This window comes from Myotis myotis, unplaced genomic scaffold (assembly GCF_014108235.1).
Source record: "Myotis myotis isolate mMyoMyo1 unplaced genomic scaffold, mMyoMyo1.p scaffold_m19_p_3, whole genome shotgun sequence".
Lineage (NCBI taxonomy): Eukaryota > Metazoa > Chordata > Mammalia > Chiroptera > Vespertilionidae > Myotis > Myotis myotis.
The window spans coordinates 126,077,917-126,099,430 of NW_023416335.1; the positions used below are offsets into that span (position 1 = coordinate 126,077,917).

Sequence of the window (21,514 nt, forward strand, 5' to 3'; positions counted from 1 at the left end):
ACATAATCTCTATTATAAAAACCTGGGGCTGTGACACTGTAATGACCAAACACCAAAAGGCACCTGCTGAATGTCATCTAATTTCTTCATGGGAATAAGTAAGTATTGCTCTGTTCAATTCTCATCTTCCAACAAAGGTCAATTTAAGTGCTCCTGAGAAAGAAAGGTTAGGGCAGAAAACTATTCTTATCTCCATCCACAACTGTCTTCAAGGTGGGCGGGTCTGGGTCTCACGCGATTTTGCGCGGTGGGCCTCTAGTTCTATATAATAAAAGGCTAATATGCAAATAGACCAAACAGCAGTACAACCGAACAACCAGTCGCTATGAGGTGCACTGACCACCAAGGGGCATGTGTGGAACATGGTGGGCATTGGCCGCGACAGGATGGTGGAGCAGGTGAGTGGGGGCACCAGACCAAGGCAGGGCACCAGTTGCTGTCATCAGGGCGAGCCTCTGATGGTTACTGAAAATTCTTTGCTCGAGCATGCTGTGGTCCGTCCGGCACTCACACCTGCTGCCAGCGCTGGCCCCGCTTGCACCTGTTGCTGGCGCCAGAGCCACTGCTTGCACCCACTGCCAGTGCCGGCCCTGCTCGTACCTGCAGTCAGCGCTGGACCCGCTGCTCGCAACTGTTGCTGGCACCCAGCGCTGACCCTGATCGCTTGGCCCTGTCAGTGGGTGTAAGTGGTGGCTGTTGGCCCTGATCATCCCTCAGGGCTTCTCCACTGCCCCCTGCTCCTGAGGGGCGATCAGGGCAGCAGCCACCGCTTGCACCTGCTGCTGGCACTGGCCCCAATCGCTCCATGCTGTCAGCAGGTGTGAGCAGGGCGGGTGCTGTCAGCGGGGCTACTGGCAGACAGGGAACCAGGGGCCGCAGCAGGAAGGGCCAGGTGGGGGCATGAAGGTGGGCCGAGACCCGCCCCTGTGCCCACCGCAGCCTCACGGAGCACAGTTCCTTTCAAGGTGCACGAATTTGTGCACTAGGCCCCTAGTAATAAATAATGAATATAATGATTTATACCATTTATAAGCACTTATTTTGCACTGGGCACTGTGCTGTTTCTCTCTCTCTCTCTCTCTCTCTCTCTCTCTTTCTCTTTCTTGGTACTGTTTTATTTATTTTTTCCTTTTTTGTGTCATTTAAACCACACTGTAACAGTGTAATATAGGTCAGCTAATTCCCACTTACAAATGAGGAAAGAAACTTAGATGAATTCTTCCAAGCTCACACAGGACATGGCATAGCCAGAGTTTGAAACCAGGTCTCTGTCACTTCAAAGTTCAATCTCTTCTCTTTTCACCCTTTACTTTTTCTCAGTTGGCAGCTATTCTGCCTCATGCACTTGATCTGAACAGTGAAAACAATAGACCAGGGGAATGAGGAAAAAATAAAAAACAGAAATAAGAGATGGCAGTGACAAATCAGAAAGTAACAAAAAATGCTGGATGTAGTTTTTAAAAGGTATTGTTCTTATTAAAAAAAAAATAAAAGAAAAAAAATGAATAGAGCATAAGAAACACACCTCCCAACGTAATCCAGTGACATCACATTTCCCATAAAGCCCAGTTCTTAAAGCCAGCAGGCTATGGCTAAACCGAGCCCCAGCTGCTTCCACTCATCCACTTGGGGCTTTGACAGCTTCCTCTCCTCAAGCCATTTATCGTGTTACAGGGAGGGAATACATTCAAGGCCTAGGATGCCCTCTGACATGACATTTTTCCCCATGAAAAAGTTACTAAACGAATAGAAGGAAGTGATTTCTGGGTCTCACCTACTGAATCTCTGCCATTTACACTGCTCTGAGCAGGGAGGAGGCTCGAATTGGGTGGGGGCTGGGGATGCACTCATGGGCAAAGGTTTTGCTCCCCTCAGATGTCCCTTTTTAGGCGTGCTTTCTGGCTTATGCAGACTTTGGCCTACACACACACACACACACACACACACACACACAGAGACACACACACCCTCTGTGATTGGTCCCAGGGGAATCAGATATAAGAGGCCTTAGGGGCCTGCCAGGTCACAGTTCAGAAAATCTTAGGGGAAAGAAGAATAGACAAAGGAGATAGAGGTTCTGGCCTAGATGCAGGAGTCCCCTGAGGGAGAAAAGAGTTTGCTCCATTCACTTTTTAACACATGTAAAACATTTACATACATAACTTAGTTATATACCATAACGATGTCAATGTTGCTATTATTATTATCAGTTTGTGTGTTCAGTCATTCCTTCACTATGTAATATTGCTAGGCATGTATAGGTCCTCCTATGCTCATCATTGATGCTTTGGGCTTGGCTGCTGGGGTGGGAATTGAGGGGAATGGGTAGTGCTCCCTCTTTTCCTGCTCCTCCCTTGGAACAGAAAGGCAATCCCCTCCTGCCTGGCTTTGCTGGTCTCCTAGGAGCCTATACCCAAGGCAGAATGACCCCCTGCATCCTGAACACCCAGCACTGAAGAGACTGAAATGTCCTGTGAGTCCCTTGAGTGTCAGGGCCTTCCTGATGGGGTTTACTAATCTCTCATTGTTCTGAGAGCTGCCCCAAGAATGGGCTGTTTATAACTCTAGGGCACTCACACAGTGCCTGGTTCTCAGTAGACACTAAGGAAATGCTTGAAAAATGAAAATTATATACCTATACACATGACATGTATGTATATATGTGTACCTGCATATGTATACAAATTATTTCTGGCACATTTCTTTCTATATGGTTATTGTAGTAGAATATCTTAGGCTTGCATAGTGTATTGTGGTGTGCCAGTGAGTACTAATAATCCTAATATATAAAAAGCCAGGGGCCGTCATGACTGAAACAACCGGACGGATGACCAAACAGCAGGCTGCATAGGGTGACCAGGCCGGCAGGGGGGTTAGTAAGGGACGACCAAATGACTGAACAGCAGGCTGCGTGGGGTGACTAGGCTGGCAGGAAGGGCAGTTGGGGGAGAGAGTGCAGGCTGGGCTGAGGGAACCCCCCCCCCCCGCCCGCATGAATTTCATGCACCGGGCCTCTAGTAATAACAATACTAAAAATAGCCATCATTCATTGAGTGCTTTATATGCATTATTTCATGAAATTCTCATGACAACCCACTGACATCGATATTATTATCCCAGTTTTACCAAGATGAATCTGTGGCATAGAAAATTTAAATTCCTTGCCTATGATCACATAGCTAGCAGTGGCAGAGCTGGGACATGCAAGCATTGGAGACCAAGTCCAATACTCTTTCCATAACTAATTTGTAGAGTGAGTGATACATAGCCACATAGGAAGTCAGTATTTTCTTTTATGAAGACTTAAATTGGATTTATGTGCTATTACCAATAAAAGCCAATATAAAACTCTGTGATGGTAAGCAGATTAACGATGAAAATTGGCACATACCTGATACGTGGAGTAGATCAATACTTTTGACTACCAATCTATCCAGTGGAATGGGCTGATCGAGTACCTTACACGAACCACCCTCTTTTATTACTGTTTGCAGCTCAGGAGTAAGTGAAGGACACATTACACCTGTGTCCAAGCCTCCAACTTTCTGAAATTAAACGGGAAAATAATGCAGTGAAGAGGAAATGAGTATTGGTGCACCTCCCTAAACTGATTTTAAGAAACAACTGCTTGAAATCCAGCTTATTACTCTTCCTGGATCTTGAAATGCATTTCCCCAAAGTACATAGTGATTTACAGAATAGTGTTTCTGATACCCAAATTTAACTTCCTGAGTAGGTTATGTGTGACATCTACAATTGGGAAACATTTTCATCACCATCACATCAATGGGAAAGCACTTCATTTCCAGTGTCTCTCTCTAGTATTGAGTGAGGTGGATGAGAAAGGGGAGCCTCATTTTGGTCAACTCTGTCCATGGGATCTAATACTAACTCTAAGTGGAGTCCACGCTCTATAATTTGTAGGTAATTGAAATTATTTTGAATATATAAGGTGTTGAATTTTTTAAAGGGTGTCAAAGATTGTGATTTGCATGACATACGTTGTTCATTTAATTGCAAAGAGGGATTTAAAACACAACATTTCTTTCTTTCCCCCCCTTTTTTTTCTAAGTGAAACCCAGTGTCTTCTCTGGTTGATTATCTTTGCACCTATGAAGTCAATAAAACTCTGCAGATTTATTAAACAGAGGAATTTAAGGCACATAACATTCCTTATTTGGGGATCAAGTTATGAAGCATGAAATCAGAATATTACCTTATAGTAAATCAATATAGGCTGCCATGAGCTCATGTACTCAGATTTGAGTCGTTATTTGATATGAAGGTAGGCTGTGCTTAGTGTCAAGGTTTTTGAAGGCCATAGAGATTTTTCAGAGCTTGACTTGTTCAGACATGGCCATCTGGGAAGCTTACAAGAGAAGGCCACCTAAGTTTCAAAACTGTGATTCTTAATATTCTCAAATATCATTCCATCCTCAATGACCATTCAACTATTTATAGTTTGATCAATGGGTATCTATTTTAGTGCTTAAAGATCCTTAAATTATTGAGCTTAACTAACCAACATATTATCTAGAAGCTTAGATTCTTAAAAGATTTGAGATATCTAGTCTCATGATCTTATATGTGTGTAAGGCTAGTCCTCAGGTAAAAAAGTGGGTGAGCCCAGCCAGTGTGGCTCAGTGGTTGAGCGTAGACCCATGAACCAAGAGGTTATGGTTCAAAGTGGGTGAATTGGGTACCTCTGATGGCTGACAACTAAGGGCCAGTGTCTGAGTGCCTCAGAGGAAGTCCCCCTCATAATATCACTCATGCCATTCAGGGGACAGACTGGGAAATGGAAGATTAGATAGAAAGCCTTTTAGACCATGATACTCATGGCTTAATTAGTAACAACAATAATAGGGGCCATAATACTTAAGTAATGGGGGAAATCCCTGTTCTTGGAAGAGATTTAATGGCTTTAACCCCAAATTGGCTCATTTTGTCTGTGACGCCAGCTATACATTTGACTGGCTTCTGCAGATGTCTGTTTTATATACAGGAAGATACTGAGAGAGCAGGACTCCCTCCCACTCGCAGCCCCCAATCACTATTTTCCAGGAAGGATTTGAGCTTTCGATGGTACCACCTCGGCACATGGCAGCAGACAGTTTAGAGAGCACCGCCCCGCCCCCCCCCCTCCCCCCTTGCAGCGTTCACTGGGGACAATTTGGGTGAGGAAAGGGCCAGTACGGACAAAAGCATTTGGCTTGCATTTGATCAGGCAGGCCAGGAATAGTCCTGTGGCCTCTGGGACTTAACCTAAAACAGTGATAGCGAACCTATGACATGTGTGTCAGAGGTGACACGCGAACTCATTTTTTTTTTTTTTGGTTGATTTTTCTTTGTTAAATGGCATTTAAATATATAAAATAAATATCAAAAATATAAATCTTTGTTTTACTATGGTTGCAAATATCAAAAAATTTCTATATGTGACACGGCACAAGAGTTACGTTAGGGTTTTTCAAAATGCTGACACACCGAGCTCAAAAGGTTCACCATTGCTGCCCTAAAAGTATATAGACTAAGTTATGCTAAAAATGTACACATCTTTGACATCCTTAAGAAGTGTAACTTGCTTTTGTTATTGGTATGTTTCGTTCAGAACTATCTGTCTGAAAACGCCAATATTGTGTAGTGTTTCCATTTTTAGAGGGTGAATTCCAATTTGATGTATGAAAATATTATGTATTTTTAACACAACTTATTTGGAAGTATTTCTGAGCATATTTAGCAGACTTATTAAGAAATAGCAGAATTTACCTTTTTGTTGCGCTTAGTTTTCGTAACTAAGAGGAAATCATCAAAGAGAAACAGATAAACATCTAGGAATCTGGTACTTTCTGGGGAGAGAAAGAAAGTGAAACTGGGGTTGGAAATTGTAAGTAAAAGGATTTCTGTTATTTAAATCAAAGGATTCCTCAGGAAACAAATCCAGCAGGGCTCCCTGGCACAGCAGACCAGCAGTTCAGGGCATCAGATCTTGTGGGTCAGAAACCTGCAAGGGTACTGAATCGATTTCTTCCTTAAAGCAGAGACGTGGCGTGAGCTCAAGCTCACAGCTTTAAAGACATTGTATTTGTGATGCATTTCACATGGATCTAAGATAACTTGGATGATGATTGTAATGGCTTCAACGAAGCCTAAGACACATCTATCAGTTCATTAAACTTACAGCATTTTTGCCTCTTGACTCATCTGGGTGGTCATTGGTATGCATTACCCCCAGAAAGGGCATTTTGTCATTGCTGTGGACTAAATTGTGCCCCCTTCCCCAATTCATACGTTGAAGTCCTAACTCCCCAGTGTGGCTGTTTGGGGAATAAGGAAGTAATTAAGAATAAATGAGGGCTTGAGGGTGGAGCACTAATCCAGATGGATTAGTGTCATAAGAAGAGAGAGAGAGAGAGAGAGAGAGAGAGAGAGAGAGCGAGAGAGCGAGAGAGAGCCAGAGCCACGTGTGCACCCTGAGCGGAGGCCACCGGCAAGCTGGCAGAGCCTCACCGGAGAGCGAATGAGGCTGGCAACTTGCCCTTGAACTTTCAGCCTCTAGAACTGTGAGCAATAAATTTCTGTTGCTTAAACCACCCAGGGTACGGTATTTTGTTATGGTGGCCGAAGCTGACTTAGGCAATCATCTTACTTTTTTGCAAGATTTACATGTCCAAATATTCTTCACATAGCTTTATATTTACAAACGCTTTTGGTATAACTTTTGATAGTAACTTAAGGCAAGCAGGCTTTTCTACCTTTCTCTAGGAAGGGGCCAGTGGTAGAAGAGAAATCAAATATTAGAATAGGGTATCTCCTTCTCTAACTTTACCACATAGGAGTTAGCAGAAGAAATAGTTAACTTTAAGTGATTTCAGAGGAAAACACAGCCTGTCCAGAGGGGATGTGACAGATACTTAAAGTAAATATTTTTTAAATCAGTAAATATTTTTCATTATTCTGTTTATTTTGTTCATTTATATTATTGTAGAAATTCTTTTTCAGATAGTTTTATCCCTGAAAACTAGGGGGCTAAGATTAAATTAGTAGATAAAATACTTAGGTTTCATTTCTATTTCCTCCACTTCTTTAAGTTTGAAGGAAAGAAAGATTCTTTCCATATTTGCACAGAAAAGAAATTAGACCTTTCATTCAATCTTGAATTGTCCTTGAATATTTTTATAACTTTTTAAAAATATATTTTATTGAGTTTTTACAGAGAGGAAGGGAGAGGGATAGAGAGCTAGAAACATTGATGAGAGAGAAACATCGATCAGCTGCCTCCTGCACACCCCCGACTGGGGATGTGCCCGCAACCAAGGTACATACCCTTGACTGGAATCGAACCTGGGACCCTTGAGTCCGCAGGCCGACGCTCTATCCACTGAGCCAAACCGGTTAGGGCCTTGAATATTTTTAAAACATTGTATTCCATCACTACTAGAGACTATTTTTTTCAAATCAGCCTATAGCAAAAACTGCTGATTGTCCCTCAAAAAAAACCATTTCCCTTCTTTTGTAGTAATGAAATTTCTGAGTTTTAGTGGGTACATATTCCCTGCAAATAAATACTACATCTCCCAGCTTCCCTTGCAGCTAAATATGACCAAATGAGTAAATTCCGACCAGTGGAATATGAGTAAAAGTGTGCAACTTGTGAATCATTCCCTTAAACAGCAGGGCTTTGCTCTCCTGCCCTTTCCCCCTTCCCACCGGCTCGCCGCCCTGTGACTCCTCTGGGACCACATGGAAGAAAGCAGTACCCCGTGATGGCAGAGCAAAAGGCAGAAAAAGCCTGGGCCCTAGTCACACCATGGAGGAGAGCTGTCACACAGCCGAGTTTTACAGCCAGAGAAGTAAGCTTGTCTTTTTAAGTGATCCTTATCTCTCTTGTCTCCAATGGCTGAACCCACATCTTAACCAATACAGACATGGCACCAGGAATGAGGCATTAGATAATATTAGACCTTCAGACCTTTTAAATGCTGTTTTTCCCATTCTGTGCCATTCATATATAGATTAGGTTGATGATTATTGTCAAAATGAAATAGTTTTTTTTTTTTCTTGATGATTTTAAGTATTTTATTTTAACAAACTAGCCGCGAGCATCTGCTATGTCCTACAATATATTCTAGGAACTGATGATTATTTTAGCTATTTATTGAATCCCTCGTGTCCCACCAAGAAGTCAACTGATGCTGACGCCCTACCCTGCATCAATGACTAAGAAGACTCTGTCTCCAAGGAGCTTTAATCCTACGGGAAGCAGACACATAACAAACAGTAAACAAGATTTAAAATAAGATAAATTCAGAAACCGATAGTGCTAACAAGTAGACATGGTCAGGCAAAAGAGGAGGTTAAGGAGGACGATTGTAAGCATAAAATCAGGCTGTTCACATTTATCGCCAAGCAGTTTGAAGCTGGTACAGCCAGTGAAACACCTTGACCAAGTGATTTTATGAGATGTAACTATTGAGCACTGTGAGTCTGAAATTCTGTTTAGCCAAGTGCTGCACAACCAGATCTGAACCGTCTTTATTTTTTCCCATAGAGTCTGGGCGGGGGTTCTCTTCGCGCTGTTCCAGACGGAGCTGCGTTACTGCCTTATTCCGAGCTGCAGCAGCTTGAACAGCACGTCTTCTCTGAGTGTCACAGCTGTCAGGCCAGCCTATGTGTCGGCACCTTACTCACTTTTCTATTTAGAAATGCCAGTCTGTGTGGAGCAACACATTTGCCAAGGGTATTCTGGCATGACTTCCCATGGGAAGTTGGCTTTAAGTTATAAAAACTTGTACTTTCTGAGAATGAGAAAATATACTTATTTGGTTAGACTAGAAGAGTTTTTAAAGCTGAAATAAATTTGGAACCAAAATTTATGTGTTAGGTATCATCATTCTTGGTCTAATGCTTTATCCATTCAAAATGATGTCCCATTTCTTCAAACATTAGCACCCCCACCCCCAGCACATCGCCACGCCAACTCTGGGTCAAAGTTCCCGTGACTTTAAACTTGATGCTGCCTCCTCTCTGACGCCATCTGAGCCACCCAGCATATGGCTTTAAGCAAGTGTCTGGAGTTAGTGATGTTGATGAGGTTCATCTTCATTTACCACATTTGACTCTACAAGAAACGTTTTCTGAAAAGTTGGGTCTTTTATTAAAGACTCCTTCTTAGGTCAGTCTCCCACCCGCACTTCCTTGACAAGCACCCCAAAGCTACGTGCGGGTGCGCATCTAACATAGCTTTTCACCAGAGTTGGTCATTGTCATGTTCATCCAACTTCCATGTGGCTTCTCATCCTGCCCACACCTGAACCCTAACACTGCCTCCCTGACCCACTCCCTCTGCCTCCCTCAGTGTGGTCAACCTGACTTTCAGGCACAACACTTGAAAGCATTGACTCATTTCCTCTTCAGCCATTTTGCCAATCATAAAGTTCTCCTATTTTTGCCTTTGAAATATCTCTCACATTTATACTTTTCTATCCAGGCCCATTTCTAACATTTTAGAACGTGCCAGCACATCTCACAGTGTTGGGAAGTTGGTAGATAGAGGGAAGGGGTGAATTAAAACTTCTGATAATTCCAGGTGGAGGCCAATTTTGGAGGAAGAGGCATATATTTGAACACAGAGCTGTATTTTGCTTCATTATTTTGATTTGATTTTGTCACAATATATAAATTTTAAAATTATAAATAACATCAAAGAAAATGTAAACTTGTTATCTTTCCAAATGAAAGTGGGAGGGTGATGGTCTAGCGGGGGTGGGGAACCTTATTTTCTGCAAAGGACCATTTGGATATTTATAATTATTTGTGGCCATATAAAATTATCAACTTAAAAATTAGCCTGCTATATTTGGTCAAACATTTAATTAACTCACCCCCCTAATGCCTGGGCAGGGCCAGACCAAATGATTTGCAGGCCTTATGTGGCCCAAAGGCCAGACGCTCTCCACCCCTGGTAGAGGTTAAGAATGGTTGAGAAACAGGCTCCGGGTCGTCTCGCCTCACCCTGCCTCATGGCGGAGCTTCTGAGCTGGTCTCCCTGCTTTGGTCTCCTTCTCTGCACCATTTTGTGCATTGCTTCTGATGACTCTTTCTTCAGCACCTTTTTAAGCCTGTCACTTGTCACTGGCAATTTCCTTCTGTTTGGCTCCCAAGCCAGGTGCTGTGATTCTGGAAGCCCACTGGGCTGAGGCAGCCTGGACTCTGCTGTTAACCTCCAGCTGACTTTGAACATGATACAGGACCTCCCTGAGCCTCATACTTCTCACCTATAATTTGGGATTAAGTATAACTTCTCTGCATAACTCACTGGAAGGAGAAAATGAGTGCAAAAGTCCTTTGATGTAAAATGCTGGGCATGTCAACCATCCCTAGCTGGAAGTTGCTAGGTAGGGGTTACGTTCCAACCTGACATGTAGAGCTAAAATAGAGCAGATTCTCAACAAATGTGTATCGAATACAGAGTTATGGCCTGGCACTCCCCACCAGATCTCATGCTACCATAAATAGGCAACCTCACTTCTCACACAGTAGGTGCTCAATCAAGATTTTGTGCAGAAGCAAATAGATGAATGCATACAAACCCTACTTGGGTCAGGCAGCCCTTTCTGATGAGAATATTTATTGAGCACTGATTCTGTGCCTACCATTTTCAGTGGTTGTGCATCCATTAGCTCATTTACAACAAAGGGGGAGATTGCTGTATTCGGGCCAAGGCTGCACAGGCAGAAAAGGCCGAGCTGGGAAGTGACCTGGCAGTCAGCCTGCAGGGCTCCCTCTCCCAACCACTCCACCAGCCTATTCTCCCAGGTGGCCTCGCCTCCAAGCCCTTTCTCCTGCCACGCTCTTCATCTGGGAGGTCCCCCCTCCTGTCCTTCCACTGACCTCCATCTTTCCGTCCCCCACAAGCCCACCTCTGCTCCCACGGAGCACATAAAGCCCCTCCCGGGTACCCCAGCCCCACAGCCTCTCTTCTTTTCTGAATTTATCCTGCAGGTCTGCCTGTTACAGCAGAGCTTCCCAACTAGAGGAAAAGGATTAAACGGAATAATGACCTTATATCCTCCAGTGATGCCTACCCAGCACAACCTGTTACATAACAGGTTCTCCATCAACACCGATGGGATGACTGCCCAGCGCATTGGAGGAGTATAAGCATGACAACAGCTGATGTGGAGTGTTTATGATGTTCCCAACGTTGAGTTAAGCTCTTCATGTGTTTCAGTTTAACAACAACCTTATGAAATAGTTATCCCATTTTAGAGATAGAAAATGCAGGGTGCATAGCTAGTTATGCTGTGAAGTCTTTGATCAAGCTGACACATGTGTGAGTCCATAGCATATTCTCTGACTCACATCTTCCATGGCCTTGGCCATAGGCCAACACAACTCTATACACTCTTCAATGGGCAACAATTGGACACGTTACATGGTAGCAAAGATGTTGGGTTTTTAAAGGAAACAGCTATTTACCTGCAAGAGTTAATTTTCCCTCATAGAGAAGGTGTCTGTTGGTTGGTGACAGGATGTTTTCTGCCATATGCTCTTTAAAAATGTGTTTCAGGCACTTGAAAAACAAGAGAGACAATCAAAGAGAGGTTGTTAGTGGTTGGAAGAGAACAGGTTCCGGGAGCTGGGGCAGTGCACTCTGTCTATAAAGTTCAAGACATTTAGAAACGTCGGGAGATGGACACGGGGATGGGAAAGAATGAGCACAGCCCTCAGAAGGACCACCCCGGGAATGGCGTGCTGATGCCAGCCTCCCCACATACAAGGCCACGTGGTAAAAAGCTGTAGTTCTTGGTCGTAAAACTAGATTCAATATCCAAGTGGACAGCTGGGGACTTTGTAAAGACTAGTGTATTTCCAACGGAATGCCAAACATAAGTCTTAATGGATCCTCTTTGTACCTCTGGAATGAAAAACCTTTTATCTCTATCCCAAAGTGGAGGCCACACTATAATCTCCTGAAGATGTCTAAATTTTTGAAAATTGTCAAGCCACTTCACTTTTCCTTCAAGATCCCCTGAAAGACAAGGCACATTCAATATATTTTTAAATTCATGTGACATACAGCATAAATTTTAAGCAAGATGTACAGTAATAATTTAGAGACACTGCTCCTAGAGCCAAACCATATCTTAGTTTCATTTAACATAGTGCTTGCAGTTTAAATGTCTTAGAAAAACTCAATAATTTGAAATCAGCCTCTTGCAAAGAGAAATAAAATTTAAACAATTTAATACAGTAAGTTGAAATGTATTGTGCATTTTTATTTAAATAATACAAATAAAGTCCCTGGTAGTTTTCTCTTATTCCCTACACCACATAGCCTGTAATTAGAGGAAGAAAAAAAGAGCCAACGTATATTTTTATCTTAACTCTAAAACACACATTTGCTTTATGATAAATATAATTATTTTGTTTTGGCAAAAGCTTATTTTTTGAAGGTCTGTATTAATTTCCCAACACTATATAATAGCATTGTTATTGTGGTTTTGAAATTATTTGGGGGAACATGGAGGGAAAATCATAGACCCATAGTAGAATCACACCCTTAGGGGAATCCTTCAGAATTCACCCTCTTTAAGCTCATAGACTTAAAGGAAGGTCACAGCAATCTCTTTCCCAAATAATAAAAATCCAGATGTTATTGAGAAATCTGCAGAAAAGATGCTATTATCTTCTTCACAAAGCTATTAAAATGAGTAATAATCTTCAAATTACTTTAAAAGTTTTAAAGTCTATTTTTAATTGAATTTTTGTTTTATCCAGTTGATAAACTTAATCCTAGTTCCTTGAGTCATTTTAGGATTTGAGCAGAAAAATTAAAAAACTCCCATTGCATGGTCATTTTTACATTTAAACTTGCAGAAGAAAAAATATGTCATTTCTGTACAGCTGATAATCATAAACTTGAATTGCTCCCTTTTGACACTCCCAGGAAATCTTGGTTTGTGGGCATATATCATGAACTTCTTTATTTGAATTTAATTATACAGAGCTACCCAAATAAACTTAAGTCATCAAAGGGTTGTTCTGTTCCCACTCCCAAACTTCAGTTCTAAAGATTGCAGTTGGCATTGTTTTTAGACTGGCCCTGGATTTCAGTGACCTACAAATAATGAATGGCAATTTATCCTCCGGAAAGGCCCCCCATGGTGTTTATTCCTATTTGCTTTGTGTTTGGGTTCAGCATAGATATGAAAAACAAAGCCTTCAACCATCTGGGAAGTGGAACTTTTCCTGCCTGAACTCACACTGAAAGCCTTGGAGACAGCCACGTCCTGGGTAAACTTCTGGTGGAGTTCTCGTAGGGATGGCCAGGATGTGCCTGGAACCCATTGTTGTGTGTGCGTTTGATTTCCCAGAGCCATAACCTCAAGTCAACGGAACCACCTTCTAGGGCAGCGATGGCGAACCTTTTGAGCTCGGCGTGTCAGCATTTCGAAAAACCCTGACTTAACTCTGGTGCCGTGTCACATATAGAAATTTTTTGATCTTTGCAACCATAGTAAAACAAAGACTTATCTTTTTGATATTTATTTTATATACTTAAATGCCATTTAACAAAGAAAAATCAACCAAAAAGATGAGTTCGCGTGCCACCTCTGACACGCGTGCCATAGGTTCGCCATCACTGGTCTAGGATGAAACTCAGATCATTCCGAGAGCCAGCGGGCCTCCAGCCCTCCATGCAGCTTCCACTGAGCTGGGCCACTTATCTCGGGGACTTACGGATTGACTTTTCCACCTTTTCCTTGATGGAGTAGATCATGATTTTCTCAGTGGAGTCTGTGCTCCTTTTCCAGATATTCTTCAGCAGCAAGGGGTACCGGGTCAGCCTGTGCAGGGGGGCCACCAGCAGCTCAGCCAGGTGAAGCCGCCTGCACTGTTCGTTTTGCTCACACCACTAGGGAAGGAAACGCAGACAGAATCAGAGCATCACTTCTCCTATCAAAGCCTCGAGAAGCCTGGGCATGAAACACCCTCAGCTATTTCACTGGGTGACAACGTGACGCAACTGTGAGCTTGCTGGGGACGCTTATAAGCCACAGACCAGATGTTGCTTTTGAAAATCCTTATTAAAGTGTCTTTAGCAAATTCAGGGTCTGAAATGAGGTTCTTAGATGCGGTTGAGAGGTACTATTGAACATTACTGACTAACATTGTCACTTTCCAATCAAAGAAGGGAGAATCCTTCTCCGGCTGTCTTGCCTTCCCAGTGATGGTGAGGAAGGCAGCGCTCAGCGTCACTATCACATCACCTCTCCCTCCTCCTCAGTGGGGAACTTGTCAAGATGAAGAGGCATGAGAAAAGTGTAACATTTCGCAAGTTCCCTAGAGAACACACGTTCCCTCTGTGGCAGGGTTAAGAGGTATTACTATACATGTTCCAGTCTCGTTTACCCTTCTCACCCAAGAGTTCGGCTGTCCCACTGGCTTCTCCTTCTCTCTGGCCCTCGAAGGAGATTTCTGTTTTTTCCAGCTCTATCCCTCATTGTGAGGCACAATTAGGAGAACTGAGAATCAACAGATGGAGGGAAAAGGAAGGCTGTTTGCTTGTTGGATCAGTTCCCTGAGTCTCCTTTCTTGGAGGGAAGGAGGGTAATAGGAGAAAATGAATAGAAGTTGAAGAGGCTAGATTGAGCTACATGCTACAGAGGCGAGAGGGAGAGGGAAGGGATAAAGACACAAACAATTTTCAGTAGCGAGAGAGTCTGACTCAGAGGCAGCTGCAGGGTGTGCAAAGCACCGGGAAGCAGGGAAAGGAACTCTGGTAAGTACTGCTGTGGGCTACACATTCGATTTCTATAAATGCAGCAGTTCTCAACCTGTGGGTCGCGACCCTTTTGGCAGTTGAACGACCCTTTCACAGGGGTCGCCTAAGACTATCCTGCATATCAGATATTTACATTATGATTCATAACAGTAGGAACATTACAGTTATGAAGTAGCAACGAAAATAATTTTATGGTTGGGTCACAACATGAGGAACTGTATTTAAAGGGCCAGAAGGTTGAGAACCACTCTATAAATGGCATTTGACAAACGCAACTAATCCTGAGAATGGCTCACAAATTTGTTTCATCTGCTGGGCTGTTTATTTGAATGTGATGCTGTCTTGAACCTGAGCGGCCTGGCTTCTGTGCAGATGACACATGACTCGTGGAGTCAGGTCTCTGGCTACTGTGCACATAGGTCCACCAGAAGGTATTACTAGGGGATGCATGTTCTTCCTCTTCTCTTGTCTCCCCTGCGCACTCACACCTGAGTTCAGCGCTGGGGGAGCCCTGCCCTTGCACGCGGCTCTCAGCTTTCTCTGCAGGTCGGGCTCCAGCCAGGCCCAGGTGACCTCCTCTGCCTTGTGACTCAGACCCTGAAGGCCAGCTTTAGGCATGCACTGTGGAAGGCTCCCTCTGCTTCCCCAAACATAGCTTCTTACATCTTTGTGCCCAGGTGTCTGCCCTTGCGTTTTAGAGATCTAGGTGCAATTGGCTCAACCCCCCACCAAGTCCAAAACTCTCTCTAGATATTTACAAATTTATGGAATGGTTGCGATTAGAATGGCTTCCTCTGGCCCCTGCTGGCACACATACTCTCTTCCCTGAACAGCATGTGCCCACTGATGCCAAACGTAGCCCCCTGGTTGGTGTCCTATGCTGGTTTCCACTGTAACCCCACTCATGCCAAACGTTTTATGAGTGAACATATTTACTGAAGACTTTGGGTTGTGGGGACGGGTCAAATACACAGCCCACGACATCACCCCCACTGCATTTTGATGTGCCATTTTCTTCTTTGGAAAGAGAGAGCTGCTCTTCCTCTCTCTGCCCCTCTCCAACTACCCTCTTCCCCTACCCTCATGCTTAGCAATTTGCCCTTGTCTTTCATAGCGTGAACATGTCCTTGGGGGTTTCACCCTCTCCCACCAGGAACTTCATCAAAATATTTATTTTGAGAACATCCTGGATTCTTCCTCACGGGGATTCGCTGGACATGATCTTCTCCACCCCTACATGCAGAAGGCAGGCCAGGAAAGTGAGCACAGGCTGGAGGCTGGAGGCTGGAGGGTGAGTGGAGCTCGAGAAGCCAGGCCTCAAGGCTTCCTGAGGGACCACCTCCCCTGCTCTGTACGTCAGGTTCCTCTTGGGGGAAGGTACTAGATCACCTCCACGTTCTCGCCTGGCTCACAACGGCTGGGATTCTTTCTCCCTGATGTTGGGAGAGATGGAGATGGAAGCAGAAACTGCAGATGTGGAAAGGCCAACGGTGGTAACGGGTGGAAAAGAGGGGTGTGGAGAGGCCTTAGCCTATGGTCTCAGTGGCTGGTTTCCATCCTGTCTCACTGGCAGCAGCATTCTAGCTCTGGTGTCTGGGAGCTCCAGTAACTGATTTCTCAGAAGCAGTTAGGTATTTCCTCAAACATAGCCCAGGGCCACTGCCCCAAATTTCCATGCCGTTGAAAACAGCTCTGGCTGCCAGCATCCTGAGTACATGTGAAAACACCCAATTTACCTCAGACACCAACCCGGCAAGAAGCACCAGTGGTAAATAATTGAGACGAAGATCCAGGCAGGAATATTAGAATCTTTTAGTGTTTCAGAAGCCTCAGAAGAGAGAAAAATATATTTGATAGTTCTAAAAGTAGGTATAAATTTTTCTTTCATCTATTGGCTTTAATTTTCAGATCCATTAGGGGGAAAAAAGAACATCTCTGTCAAGAGAAATTGGACATAAAAGGCTTTTTATGGATAGGCCTAGATCAATGAAGGATGCTTTTGCTTTATAATAAATATCCAATATGTTTAGGGTAACAGTGAATGGAATTCAGGGGCCCGTTGAGTTGAACAATATTACCTCTCTGAGTCTCAGGGACACATGGGGACACATAAATTCATTCTCCTCATAAATCTGTCCTGGTGAAATGCAATATTGTGCTGGGGCAGCCATTCTTAGAATTTTGGGTAATTTACTTAAACTCTATAAATCTCATCTGTGAAATGTGGGTAACAAGGATAACTACCTCAGCAGGTGGTGAGAGGTTTTATTGAGAATCCATACAAAGCGCCCCAAACAGTGGCTGGCACATTCCGAACACTCAGTCCAAGGAGTTCTTAGCGATGGTTAACAGAACTCCATGAAGGGCCCTGGCACAAAGTTCCAGTCTCTTTCTCTGCATCATTTTAATTGTTTCTGACCGAGAAGGGAGAATTTTACTCCCACCAATGTGCACCAACGTACTGTACAGGCTTTCATAAAGCCAGCCCCACGTGGCAGGGAGGGTGAATTCATCCCAGGGCATGCCTCCATTCCAGGCAGCCCATGACACAACACAGGCTTAGGTCTTCCACGGATATTGTTTATGTCAGTGCATAGTAGGGAATGAAGGTCAGCTTCACACACGTCTGAGTCAAATCCTGTCTCTGCCCTGAACAACCGTATGTTTCAGCGAGTTGCCTAATGTGTCTAAGCCCTTGAGTAATGGGGACACTATCACATCCCACAGGGTGACTGTGTACACTGGCGTGGGGATCGTCTGGCCCGCGGGCTGTATCATTTGGTCTGGCCCCGCCGAGGCAACCACAGGCAGGACTCAAAGTTCAATAAATCTAGGAGCTTTTTCATAGCAACGTAATTTTTAGTTGATAATTTTGGATGGCCCACAAATGATGTCATAAATATCTAAATGGCCCTTGGCAGAGAAAAGGTTCCCCGCCCCTGGTGTAGACAAAGAGATCATGATGACCAGCAGTGGCTGGTCGAAGCAAGGCCTTGAGAACCAGCCCCCTTTATTATTATTTACTGTATATTGCAATTATTATATTATAAGCATTATATTTACTAGGCTATAGTTAAATTATTACTAGCTCTCTGTGATGATGCTTTTGTTCTGTACTATGTGGCTGTGGAAAGCAGGTTCACTTTCAATGCCTCTACAGCAGCGGTTCTCAACCTGTGGGTCGCGACCCCTTTGGCGGTCGAAAGACCCTTTCACAGGGGTCGCCTAAGACCATCCTGCATATCAGATATTTACATTATGATTCATAACAGTAGCAACATTACAGTTATGAAGTAGCAACGAAAATAATTTTATGGTTGGGTCACAACATGAGGAACTGTATTTAAAGGGCCAGAAGGTTGAGAACCACTGCTCTACAGCCTCTTCCTGACCCCTCACCTGTTCCATGATGCTCACAGTTGCCAGGTGATGGGACCTAGCTCTGAGGAGCTGTAAGTAATTTTGGTGGAAAGAGCATTTTTTTTATTATTTTTATTTTTGCCCAAAGACCTTTATCCAGGTTCATTTTTGCCATCTATTGGCCACATGACCTTGCAAAAACCATACAATCTCTCTGAGCCTCAGGGACACCTGGGGACAATATAATCAACTTCAAAGTTTTGTGCCAAGGATTAAAAGAGATGTTTGAGAAACTAAAGATGCCGGTAAAGCGTTATGCGTTATAATTGTATGTTATCTTTGGATGCCGTGCATATTTCATATAAAGATGTAAACCACCTTTCTATGTCACAATTGGTATGGTATTTTCCAAAGTTACTGGGAAATGGTGGCTGCGCCTCATTAAAGTAACCTCTGGCCTGGCTTGGAAGAGAGAGACATGGAACTGGCTTCTCCCCAGTTTGGGGGCCAGGCTGGGAGTCTAATCATCCGCTTCCGGGGAAAACTTCTGTAACAGGATTATTCATACATCTGGAAAGCTAATGAGCTCTCCGTTCTTATTGAGTAGCTAAGAAAACACCGAATGAATGGTTAAAGCTACAAAAAATAAGGCCGAGTCTCTCCCCCAAGATTATCCTCCTTTCTCAGCCATGCTGCACCCAGGCCTCCTGGCATAGTTGGGCGACAGGTAAGTCCTGGAACCTGGGCAGCCCTTCCTCCCTGTCCTCTGAGGTGGTGCTCTGCCGGGGGCTTTTGCAACTGCCAGGAGAGCTAGTTTTCCGAAAAGGCTTGGACTATTTTCTCTGGATCATAAAAAGGGCTCTGGCATAATACTGGAAAGGTGCAGTTCATACTAAAGAAATGTCAAAAGAGGGGTCAAAGGAACTGGTGAAGTCAAGGACCATTCTGTCCGTGCCGACTTATTAGCAAATGCTGACTGTCCTTAGCAGAAACTCTTTGCTCTGATGCTTTGGAACCCATAGCCACCATGCTGCAACATCTACATTGCGCCCTATGAAGTACTCCAGGGGGCGCCCTTCGCACAGAATACAATGTAAATGCTTCTCCAAGCTTGTGTGCAACAGCATCTTGCTGGGACCAAATCCTACAAGAGCCCAACTTCTAGTCACAAAGCCTCTTCTTATTGTAGCTTTCTCCTTACAGTGTACCGACTTCGTTCACAAACACGCCAATGAACAAATAAAACATTGGTAAGTAAGGCCCTGCCAAAAATTTAGGAGGGACATGAGATGATACAATGTTTCCAGATGTGCACCACTTAGAATTCCTCAGTGTGCAGTGGGAGGTGTGTGTTGATGAGGAAAGCAGATTTGTAGTTCAAGTGTATTGTTGATCATTTACTGTTCTTCTTTCTCACTTATTTTGGGTATAACTCCTAGTACCTATTGTACCCCAAAGAGTCTCAGGAAAATTATAAAAAGAAAAGAAGATGGTACTTTACTTTTAAGTAAATTCCAAAGTCCTCTCTCTGCTTCAGGCTCTCGAGGTAAAAGACAGCGGCGGAGTAGTTCAGGCAGTAGGTCTGGTGGCTCTGACAGAGGCTCCCTCGGAAATGCTGCAAGAGAAGAGCAGGGAGGGCACAGGCAGGCGGCCTCTTTCCCTTCATGGTCATCACTGACCCGCACAGGGAAAGGGGGAGGGGTCAGCATTGTCAAGCAGGAGTGTGACCGTGTGACTAGGAGCAGGTTATCTTCACAATAAACATTCTTTACAAATAGTATTTCCGTAAGACACAGGCAACTCCTCAATAAATCTCCCCTCCCTTTCCTACTTAAAATTCTAGTTAGGGTGTCTTGATTTAATTTACCTTTTGCTTCTGTTTATGCTTTGTTGAGGTCTACACTCCCTGCATGGCACCTGGTAACAAATACTCCCTTTGACTTCAGGGCTTATGTTGGTTGATGTTAGGCTTGTGTTGGTAGTAAGAAGTAACAACATTTAATTTTCATCAACTTTTCCTCAAAAATGTCCATTCATGTAATTCTCCTGCTGGCTTCTAAAACTGTAGAGTCAAATCTGAGGGCCTCTCCTAAGTGTATGTATAGATTTATGTAATGGTCAAACAGAGCACCCCACACAAGGTGCCCCGTCTCAGTTACGTGTCTTTCTTGGGAGTGAGTTACTCTTTTCTCTTCACCAAAGCTTAACTGGCACACACTCTCCTCAGTGTCTCATGTTGTCCACCATGTTGCTAAGCCCACGTACTCCTTGATTTATTGATTGATGTAATGAGAAATGGCTCCCACTGATAAATGTCTAATAGTGTCACATGTGATAGAATTAGACAAGGAAGACACACTTGTTGGCAATGTTATAACTACATTTAGTCGAGAAAACAGACCCAGCCTAAAAAGTCACTAAAGGAAGTGGCAGCAATAAAGGCAGAGATAACGAAAACCAAGAAAAATATTTTGTTGTGAGACAGAGGGGAAGACACTGTGGGGAAAAAATGTCATGTTTTGGCTCCAGCAGGAAGTAATTTGAAGGATGATGTAAATTTATTTTTGGAGGTGGAGGGGGTTGGTAGCTTGGAGGGAAAGGGCACTGAGATGCTTGAGAAATTTTATTACTAGGAGGCAATGGTTAAGATCCTATGTGGTCAGGCTTAGAGACCTGGTTCTGCAGTTTATCAGCTATGTGACCGTGGCCAAATGATCTCACCGCTCAAGCCTCGGTTTCCTTTTCAGGGACTTGTTCACATGAGTCAAGTGTGAATAACAAAATGCTCCAATCTCCCACCTGGTGAGCCTCTTACTGGTCATCTGCTTTCCCTTTCTGGGGAAGATGCTGGGTACCCCCTCTGCTGAAGGTGAGCGTGGCCATGTGACTGAACTTGGCTGACAAAGTTTGAACAGACCTGCCATGTGCTGCTTCTGGCAGAACTTGAAGAGTCTGAGTGCTCTGCCCCAGTCTCCCCAGACTGGTAACGTTCCAGTGCTGCTCCCTCAGCCTGGGTCCCAGAGAGAGGACAGTGACAAGGTAGAAGTAGGCACAGGGGAGAGAGGAACCAAGCTATTGAGATTTGGGGATGGTTACTCTGATACAACCACATCCAACCTGACTGATAAAGCACCTTTTCAATTAAGGAAACACTTGTGTAACCCATCTTTGCACACCTGTAACAGGAAGCATTCATATGTGGGCTGAGTTATGGACCTTTAATAAAGAGTATGTTAACATCCCATGCTTAGGAGGCTATAAGAGCACTTACACTATGGTGGGATGTTTGTGTCCCTGTCTAATTAATATGTTGAATCCTAACCCCCAAAGTGATGGTATTAGGAATGGGGCCTTCAGGAGATG

The 21,514-nt window shown here is 43.8% G+C and overlaps 1 protein-coding gene across 1 annotated transcript in view; it reads right to left on the reverse strand.

The window, feature by feature from the left end:
* PLEKHG7 (pleckstrin homology and RhoGEF domain containing G7) overlaps nucleotides 1-21,514 on the reverse strand; it is a 59,356-nt gene that overhangs the window by 4,127 nt on the left and 33,715 nt on the right. The window contains exons 10-15 of the mRNA XM_036298961.1: nucleotides 19,653-19,766; nucleotides 13,747-13,921; nucleotides 11,919-12,034; nucleotides 11,482-11,575; nucleotides 5,770-5,849; nucleotides 3,392-3,545 (exon numbers count right to left, since the gene is read on the reverse strand). Coding sequence (XP_036154854.1) covers nucleotides 3,392-3,545; nucleotides 5,770-5,849; nucleotides 11,482-11,575; nucleotides 11,919-12,034; nucleotides 13,747-13,921; nucleotides 19,653-19,766 — 733 coding nt within the window. The remainder of the gene's footprint in view (nucleotides 1-3,391; nucleotides 3,546-5,769; nucleotides 5,850-11,481; nucleotides 11,576-11,918; nucleotides 12,035-13,746; nucleotides 13,922-19,652; nucleotides 19,767-21,514) is intronic.